Below are 11,154 nucleotides of genomic sequence, written 5' to 3'. Positions count from 1 at the left end.
GATCGCTCGGCAGTTGAGAGGGCCAGACGTACCATTAATACGAGAATGTCCCATTATGTTCAAGGGCGTTGTGGGGTTGTGGTGCGTCACAGGGAATTGGAGGGCAATAATGACAATATGATGCGTGAGGATAGGGCCCATTTAAACGACATCGGCACGGATATTTTCTTATCGGGCTTTCAAGACGGTATTTAGCAGGCTCTCTTTTTGTTGGGTGGTGGTCGCAGCACCGTGTAGGGGTACACGGCCCTGCTGGTGGCGGAAAGTGAGCGATGGATGTGAAGGCTCGGTTGGCCAACTTGGCAGCTGGGAGGCCAGCTGGCATAGAGCGGCCGAGCCGATGGAACGATTTTACAAGTGCATTTACGAGATAAAGATTTTGAATTGTTAATTAAATAAAGCTGTGACCATCTTTTATACCCAACAAAAAGTGAGTCTGTGTGTTTGGTTGCTCATGCCACCCAGTCCAGGGAGGACGCCCATGGCCTCTGACTGTATACAGAGACGTGCAGAGAGGATGCCCATGGCCTCGCACTATATACAGAGACGTGCAGGGAGGATGCCCATGGCCTCTCACTGTATACAGAGACGTGCAGAGAGGATGCCCATGGCCTCTCACTGTATACAGAGACGTGCAGAGAGGATGCCCATGGCCTCTCACTGTATACAGAGACGTGCAGAGAGGATGCCCATGGCCTCTCACTGTATACAGAGACGTGCAGATTCTGAGTCGCACAAGATGATATAAATCTCATTTATATAACGTTCCAATCCGATGTGCCCTGGATATCTGTACCGAGCAGTCGTGGCCTTTCATAGCTGTAGTTGGATCCCGATGAAATTCTCCTGGCAGCCATTGAATCTGCGAATGTCACAGGCAGCGTGATGTTTTCTCTGTGGTTAATGAGAACTATGTGATCAAACAGACGCTGACCTTGTGCAGACCCTGACCATTACACTAGATGTCCATGGTCATTGGCCCAGAGGTCCCTGCTCAGAAAGGACTGGAGACCATTTGTGGCTTTCACTTCTGTGTTGGACTTGCTGTGATCTGAGATCTCTGGTGGAGGACAAGCTCTGAAGAATGACCACAGTCATATTTCTACTTATTCTTCTTCTGCATAAGTGTAGAGCTGAGGTAAGTGCAAAGGGGGAGGAAGAAAGATCAAATCAGAGATCGGGTGGAGGGGTAGAAGAGGACAATGTCTTCAGAAACATCGAAAGGATGAAGGACAGAAAATATGAGGTTGTATCTGAATAAAACCTGCAAGGAACTGAGCAAAACGGATCATCTAAGATCTAAACATGGGGATATCTGGTGTATAGGAGATGTATGAGGTAATATAAGATCTGTGTATCTGGACCAGACATGGGGACATCTGGTGTACAGGAGATGTATGAGGTAATATAAGATCTGTGTATCTGGACCAGACATGGGGACATCTGGTGTACAGGAGATGTATGAGGTAATATAAGATCTGTGTATCTGGACCAGACATGGGGACATCTGGTGTACAGGAGATGTATGAGGTAATATAAGATCTGTGTATCTGGATGGACATGGGGACATCTGGTGTACAGGAGATGTATGAGGTAATATAAGATCTGTGTATCTGGACCAGACATGAGGACATCTGGTGTATAGGAGATGTATGAGGTAATATAAGATCTGTGTATCTGGATGTACATGGGGACATCTGGTGTATAGGAGATGTATGAGGTAATATAAGATCTGTGTATCTGGACCAGACATGGGGACATCTGGTGTACAGGAGATGTATGAGGTAATATAAGATCTGTGTATCTGGATGGACATGGGGACATCTGGTGTACAGGAGATGTATGAGGTGATATAAGATCTGTGTATCTGGATGGACATGGGGACATCTGGTGTACAGGAGATGTATGAGGTAATATAAGATCTGTGTATCTGGATGGACATGGGGACATCTGGTGTACAGGAGATGTATGAGGTAATATAAGATCTGTGTATCTGGACCAGACATGGGGACATCTGGTATACAGGAGATGTATGAGGTAATATAAGATCTGTGTATCTGGACCGGACATGGGGACATCTGGTGTACAGGAGATGTATGAGGTAATATAAGATCTGTGTATCTGGATGGACATGGGGACATCTGGTGTACAGGAGATGTATGAGGTAATATAAGATCTGTGTATCTGGATGGACATGGGGACATCTGGTGTACAGGAGATGTATGAGGTAATATAAGATCTGTGTATCTGGACCAGACATGGGGACATCTGGTATACAGGAGATGTATGAGGTAATATAAGATCTGTGTATCTGGACCGGACATGGGGACATCTGGTGTACAGGAGATGTATGAGGTAATATAAGATCTGTGTATCTGGATGGACATGGGGACATCTGGTGTACAGGAGATGTATGAGGTAATATAAGATCTGTGTATCTGGACCAGACATGGGGACATCTGGTGTACAGGAGATGTATGAGGTAATATAAGATCTGTGTATCTGGACCAGACATGGGGACATCTGGTGTACAGGAGATGTATGAGGTAATATAAGATCTGTGTATCTGGACCAGACATGGGGACATCTGGTGTATAGGAGATGTATGAGGTAATATAAGATCTGTGTATCTGGACCAGACATGGGGACATCTGGTGTATAGGAGATGTATGAGGTAATATAAGATCTGTGTATCTGGACCAGACATGGGGACATCTGGTGTATAGGAGATGTATGAGGTAATATAAGATCTGTGTATCTGGACCAGACATGAGGACATCTGGTGTATAGGAGATGTATGAGGTAATATAAGATCTGTGTATCTGGACCAGACATGGGGACATCTGGTGTACAGGAGATGTATGAGGTAATATAAGATCTGTGTATCTGGACCAGACATGGGGACATCTGGTGTATAGGAGATGTATGAGGTGATATAAGATCTGTGTATCTGGACCACACATGGGGACATCTGGTGTACAGGAGATGTATGAGGTAATATAAGATCTGTGTATCTGGACCAGACATGGGGACATCTGGTGTACAGGAGATGTATAAGGTAATATAAGATCTGCGTATCTAGACCAGACATGGGGACATCTGGTGTACAGGAGATGTATGAGGTAATATAAGATCTGTGTATCTGGATGGACATGGGGACATCTGGTGTACAGGAGATGTATGAGGTAATATAAGATCTGTGTATCTGGACCAGACATGGGGACATCTGGTGTATAGGAGATGTATAAGGTAATATAAGATCTGCGTATCTAGACCAGACATGGGGACATCTGGTGTACAGGAGATGTATGAGGTAATATAAGATCTGTGTATCTGGACCAGACATGGGGACATCTGGTGTATAGGAGATGTATGAGGTAATATAAGATCTGTGTATCTGGATGGACATGGGGACATCTGGTGTACAGGAGATGTATGAGGTAATATAAGATCTGTGTATCTGGATGGATATGGGGACATCTGGTGTATAGGAGATGTATGAGGTAATATAAGATCTGTGTATCTGGATGGACATGGGGACATCTGGTGTACAGGAGATGTATGAGGTAATATAAGATCTGTGTATCTGGACCAGACATGGGGACATCTGGTGTATAGGAGATGTATGAGGTAATATAAGATCTGTGTATCTGGACCAGACATGGGGACATCTGGTGTATAGGAGATGTATGAGGTAATATAAGATCTGTGTATCTGGACCAGACATAGGGACATCTGGTGTATAGGAGATGTATGAGGTAATATAAGATCTGTGTATCTGGATGGACATGGGGACATCTGGTGTACAGGAGATGTATGAGGTAATATAAGATCTGTGTATCTGGACCAGACATGGGGACATCTGGTGTACAGGAGATGTATGAGGTAATATAAGATCTGTGTATCTGGACCAGACATGGGGACATCTGGTGTACAGGAGATGTATGAGGTAATATAAGATCTGTGTATCTGGACCAGACATGGGGACATCTGGTGTACAGGAGATGTATGAGGTAATATAAGATCTGTGTATCTGGATGTACATGGGGACATCTGGTGTATAGGAGATGTATGAGGTAATATAAGATCTGTGTATCTGGACCAGACATGGGGACATCTGGTGTATAGGAGATGTATGAGGTAATATAAGATCTGTGTATAAGGACCAGACATGTGGACATCTGGTGTACAGGAGATGTATGAGGTAATATAAGATCTGTGGATCTGGATGGACATGGGGACATCTGGTGTACAGGAGATGTATGAGGTAATATAAGATCTGTGTATCTGGACCAGACATGGGGACATCTGGTGTATAGGAGATGTATGAGGTAATATAAGATCTGTGTATCTGGACCAGACATGGGGACATCTGGTGTATAGGAGATGTATGAGGTAATATAAGATCTGTGTATCTGGACCAGACATGGGGACATCTGGTGTACAGGAGATGTATGAGGTAATATAAGATCTGTGTATCTGGACCAGACATGGGGACATCTGGTGTATAGGAGATGTATGAGGTAATATAAGATCTGTGTATCTGGACCAGACATGGGGACATCTGGTGTATAGGAGATGTATGAGGTAATATAAGATCTGTGTATCTGGACCAGACATGGGGACATCTGGTGTACAGGAGATGTATGAGGTGATATAAGATCTGTGTATCTGGACCACACATGGGGACATCTGGTGTACAGGAGATGTATGAGGTGATATAAGATCTGTGTATCTGGACCAGACATGGGGACATCTGGTGTACAGGAGATGTATGAGGTGATATAAGATCTGTGTATCTGGACCAGACATGGGGACATCTGGTGTATAGGAGATGTATGAGGTAATATAAGATCTGTGTATCTGGACCAGACATAGGGACATCTGGTGTATAGGAGATGTATGAGGTAATATAAGATCTGTGTATCTGGATGGACATGGGGACATCTGGTGTACAGGAGATGTATGAGGTAATATAAGATCTGTGTATCTGGATGTACATGGGGACATCTGGAGTATAGGAGATGTATGAGGTAATATAAGATCTGTGTATCTGGACCACACATGGGGACATCTGGTGTACAGGAGATGTATGAGGTAATATAAGATCTGTGTATCTGGATGGACATGGGGACATCTGGTGTACAGGAGATGTATGAGGTGATATAAGATCTGTGTATCTGGACCACACATGGGGATATCTGGTGTACAGGAGATGTATGAGGTAATATAAGATCTGTGTATCTGGATGTACATGGGGACATCTGGTGTATAGGAGATGTATGAGGTAATATAAGATCTGTGTATATGGACCAGACATGTGGACATCTGGTGTACAGGAGATGTATGAGGTAATATAAGATCTGTGTATCTGGACCAGACATGAGGACATCTGGTGTATAGGAGATGTATAAGGTAATATAAGATCTGTGTATCTGGATGGACATGGGGACATCTGGTGTACAGGAGATGTATGAGGTAATATAAGATCTGTGTATCTGGATGGACATGGGGACATCTGGTGTACAGGAGATGTATGAGGTAATATAAGATCTGTGTATCTGGACCAGACATGGGGACATCTGGTGTACAGGAGATGTATGGGGTAATATAAGATCTGTGTATCTAGACCAGACATGGGGACATCTGGTGTATAGGAGATGTATGAGGTAATATAAGATCTGTGTATCTGGACCAGACATGGGGACATCTGGTGTACAGGAGATGTATGAGGTAATATAAGATCTGTGTATCTGGACCAGACATGGGGACATCTGGTGTACAGGAGATGTATGAGGTAATATAAGATCTGTGTATCTGGACCAGACATGGGGACATCTGGTGTACAGGAGATGTATGAGGTAATATAAGATCTGTGTATCTGGACCAGACATGGGGACATCTGGTGTATAGGAGATGTATGAGGTAATATAAGATCTGTGTATCTGGACCAGACATGGGGACATCTGGTGTACAGGAGATGTATGAGGTAATATAAGATCTGTGTATCTGGACCAGACATGGGGACATCTGGTGTACAGGAGATGTATGAGGTAATATAAGATCTGTGTATCTGGACCAGACATGGGGACATCTGGTGTATAGGAGATGTATGAGGTAATATAAGATCTGTGTATCTGGACCAGACATGGGGACATCTGGTGTACAGGAGATGTATGAGGTAATATAAGATCTGTGTATCTGGACCAGACATGAGGACATCTGGTGTATAGGAGATGTATGAGGTAATATAAGATCTGTGTATCTGGACCAGACATGGGGACATCTGGTGTATAGGAGATGTATGAGGTAATATAAGATCTGTGTATCTGGACCAGACATGGGGACATCTGGTGTATAGGAGATGTATGAGGTAATATAAGATCTGTGTATCTGGACCAGACATGGGGACATCTGGTGTACAGGAGATGTATGAGGTGATATAAGATCTGTGTATCTGGACCAGACATGGGGACATCTGGTGTACAGGAGATGTATGAGGTGATATAAGATCTGTGTATCTGGACCAGACATGGGGACATCTGGTGTATAGGAGATGTATGAGGTAATATAAGATCTGTGTATCTGGACCAGACATAGGGACATCTGGTGTATAGGAGATGTATGAGGTAATATAAGATCTGTGTATCTGGATGGACATGGGGACATCTGGTGTACAGGAGATGTATGAGGTAATATAAGATCTGTGTATCTGGATGTACATGGGGACATCTGGAGTATAGGAGATGTATGAGGTAATATAAGATCTGTGTATCTGGACCACACATGGGGACATCTGGTGTACAGGAGATGTATGAGGTAATATAAGATCTGTGTATCTGGATGGACATGGGGACATCTGGTGTACAGGAGATGTATGAGGTGATATAAGATCTGTGTATCTGGACCACACATGGGGATATCTGGTGTACAGGAGATGTATGAGGTAATATAAGATCTGTGTATCTGGATGTACATGGGGACATCTGGTGTATAGGAGATGTATGAGGTAATATAAGATCTGTGTATATGGACCAGACATGTGGACATCTGGTGTACAGGAGATGTATGAGGTAATATAAGATCTGTGTATCTGGACCAGACATGAGGACATCTGGTGTATAGGAGATGTATGAGGTAATATAAGATCTGTGTATCTGGATGTACATGGGGACATCTGGTGTACAGGAGATGTATGAGGTAATATAAGATCTGTGTATCTGGACCAGACATGGGGACATCTGGTGTATAGGAGATGTATGAGGTAATATAAGATCTGTGTATCTGGACCAGACATGGGGACATCTGGTGTATAGGAGATGTATGAGGTAATATAAGATCTGTGTATCTGGACCAGACATGGGGACATCTGGTGTATAGGAGATGTATGAGGTAATATAAGATCTGTGTATCTGGACCAGACATGGGGACATCTGGTGTACAGGAGATGTATGAGGTAATATAAGATCTGTGTATCTGGACCAGACATGGGGACATCTGGTGTATAGGAGATGTATGAGGTAATATAAGATCTGTGTATCTGGACCAGACATGGGGACATCTGGTGTATAGGAGATGTATGAGGTAATATAAGATCTGTGTATAAGGACCAGACATGTGGACATCTGGTGTACAGGAGATGTATGAGGTAATATAAGATCTGTGGATCTGGATGGACATGGGGACATCTGGTGTACAGGAGATGTATGAGGTAATATAAGATCTGTGTATCTGGACCAGACATGGGGACATCTGGTGTATAGGAGATGTATGAGGTAATATAAGATCTGTGTATCTGGACCAGACATGGGGACATCTGGTGTATAGGAGATGTATGAGGTAATATAAGATCTGTGTATCTGGACCAGACATGGGGACATCTGGTGTATAGGAGATGTATGAGGTAATATAAGATCTGTGTATCTGGATGGACATGGGGACATCTGGTGTATAGGAGATGTATGAGGTAATATAAGATCTGTGTATCTGGACCAGACATGGGGACATCTGGTGTACAGGAGATGTATGAGGTGATATAAGATCTGTGTATCTGGACCAGACATGGGGACATCTGGTGTACAGGAGATGTATGAGGTGATATAAGATCTGTGTATCTGGACCAGACATGGGGACATCTGGTGTACAGGAGATGTATGAGGTAATATAAGATCTGTGTATCTGGATGTACATGGGGACATCTGGTGTACAGGAGATGTATGAGGTAATATAAGATCTGTGTATCTGGACCAGACATGGGGACATCTGGTGTACAGGAGATGTATGAGGTGATATAAGATCTGTGTATCTGGACCAGACATGTGGACATCTGGTGTACAGGAGATGTATGAGGTGATATAAGATCTGTGTATCTGGATGGACATGGGGACATCTGGTGTACAGGAGATGTATGAGGTGATATAAGATCTGTGTATCTGGACCAGACATGTGGACATCTGGTGTACAGGAGATGTATGAGGTGATATAAGATCTGTGTATCTGGACCAGACATGGGGACATCTGGTGTACAGGAGATGTATGAGGTAATATAAGATCTGTGTATCTGGACCAGACATGGGGACATCTGGTGTACAGGAGATGTATGAGGTGATATAAGATCTGTGTATCTGGACCAGACATGGGGACATCTGGTGTACAGGAGATGTATGAGGTAATATAAGATCTGTGTATCTGGACCAGACATGGGGACATCTGGTGTACAGGAGATGTATGAGGTAATATAAGATCTGTGTATCTGGACCAGACATGGGGACATCTGGTGTACAGGAGATGTATGAGGTAATATAAGATCTGTGTATCTGGACCAGACATAGGGACATCTGGTGTACAGGAGATGTATGAGGTAATATAAGATCTGTGTATCTGGACCAGACATGGGGACATCTGGTGTACAGGAGATGTATGAGGTAATATAAGATCTGTGTATCTGGATGTACATGGGGACATCTGGTGTACAGGAGATGTATGAGGTAATATAAGATCTGTGTATCTGGATGTACATGGGGACATCTGGTGTATAGGAGATGTATGAGGTAATATAAGATCTGTGTATCTGGACCAGACATGGGGACATCTGGTGTACAGGAGATGTATGAGGTAATATAAGATCTGTGTATCTGGATGTACATGGGGACATCTGGTGTACAGGAGATGTATGAGGTAATATAAGATCTGTGTATCTGGATGTACATGGGGACATCTGGTGTATAGGAGATGTATGAGGTAATATAAGATCTGTGTATCTGGACCAGACATGGGGACATCTGGTGTACAGGAGATGTATGAGGTGATATAAGATCTGTGTATCTGGACCAGACATGGGGACATCTGGTGTATAGGAGATGTATGAGGTAATATAAGATCTGTGTATCTGGATGGACATGGGGACATCTGGTGTACAGGAGATGTATGAGGTAATATAAGATCTGTGTATCTGGACCAGACATGGGGACATCTGGAGTATAGGAGAAGTATGAGGTAATATAAGATCTGTGTATCTGGACCAGACATGGGGACATCTGGTGTACAGGAGATGTATGAGGTAATATAAGATCTGTGTATCTGGACCAGACATGGGGACATCTGGTGTATAGGAGATGTATGAGGTAATATAAGATCTGTGTATCTGGACCAGACATGGGGACATCTGGTGTATAGGAGATGTATGAGGTAATATAAGATCTATGTATCTGGACCAGGCATGGGGACATCTGGTGTACAGGAGATGTATGAGGTAATATAAGATCTGTGTATCTGGATGGACATGGGGACATCTGGTGTACAGGACATGTATGAGGTGATATAAGATCTGTGTATCTGGACCAGACATGGGGACATCTGGTGTACAGGAGATGTATGAGGTAATATAAGAACTGTGTATCTGGACCCGACATGGGGACATCTGGTGTACAGGAGATGTATGAGGTAATATAAGATCTGTGTATCTGGACCAGACATGGGGACATCTGGTGTATAGGAGATGTATGAGGTGATATAAGATCTGTGTATCTGGACCAGACATGGGGACATCTGGTGTATAGGAGATGTATGAGGTAATATAAGATCTGTGTATCTGGATGGACATGGGGACATCTGGTGTACAGGAGATGTATGAGGTAATATAAAATCTGTGTATCTGGACCAGACATGGGGACATCTGGTGTACAGGAGATGTATGAGGTAATATAAGACCTGTGTATCTGGACCAGACATGTGGACATCTGGTGTATAGGAGATGTATGAGGTGATATAAGATCTGTGTATCTGGACCACACATGGGGACATCTGGTGTACAGGAGATGTATGAGGTAATATAAGATCTGTGTATCTGGACCAGACATGGGGACATCTGGTGTACAGGAGATGTATGAGGTAATATAAGATCTGTGTATCTGGACCAGACATGGGGACATCTGGTGTACAGGAGATGTATGAGGTAATATAAGATCTGTGTATCTGGACCAGACATGGGGACATCTGGTGTACAGGAGATGTATGAGGTAATATAAGATCTGTGTATCTGGACCAGACATGGGGACATCTGGTGTACAGGAGATGTATGAGGTAATATAAGATCTGTGTATCTGGACCAGACATGAGGACATCTGGTGTACAGGAGATGTATGAGGTAATATAAGATCTGTGTATCTGGACCAGACATGGGGACATCTGGTATACAGGAGATGTATGAGGTAATATAAGATCTGTGTATCTGGACCAGACATGGGGACATCTGGTGTACAGGAGATGTATGAGGTAATATAAGATCTGTGTATCTGGACCAGACATGGGGACATCTGGTGTACAGGAGATGTATGAGGTAATATAAGATCTGTGTATCTGGACCAGACATGGGGACATCTGGTGTACAGGAGATGTATGAGGTAATATAAGATCTGTGTATCTGGACCAGACATGTGGACATCTGGTGTACAGGAGATGTATGAGGTAATATAAGATCTGTGTATCTGGATGGACATGGGGACATCTGGTGTATAGGAGATGTATGAGGTAATATAAGATCTGTGTATCTGGACCACACATGGGGACATCTGGTGTACAGGAGATGTATGAGGTAATATAAGATCTGTGTATCTGGACCAGACATGAGGACATATGGTGTACAGGAGATGTATG

General features: G+C 43.5%; 1 protein-coding gene across 1 annotated transcript in view; it reads left to right on the top strand.

Annotated features, from left to right (window-relative positions):
* Positions 1 to 976: 976 nt before the first annotated feature.
* Positions 977 to 11,154, top strand: part of LOC140125832 (sex hormone-binding globulin-like) — a 66,236-nt gene continuing 56,058 nt past the window's right edge. Inside the window, exon 1 of the mRNA XM_072144706.1 lies at positions 977 to 1,138. Coding sequence (XP_072000807.1) covers positions 1,085 to 1,138 — 54 coding nt within the window. The 5' untranslated portion in view covers positions 977 to 1,084. The remainder of the gene's footprint in view (positions 1,139 to 11,154) is intronic.

The sequence above is a fragment of the Engystomops pustulosus genome, chromosome 4 (genome assembly GCF_040894005.1).
Source record: "Engystomops pustulosus chromosome 4, aEngPut4.maternal, whole genome shotgun sequence".
Lineage (NCBI taxonomy): Eukaryota > Metazoa > Chordata > Amphibia > Anura > Leptodactylidae > Engystomops > Engystomops pustulosus.
This window is presented reverse-complemented; position numbering and strand designations above follow the sequence as displayed.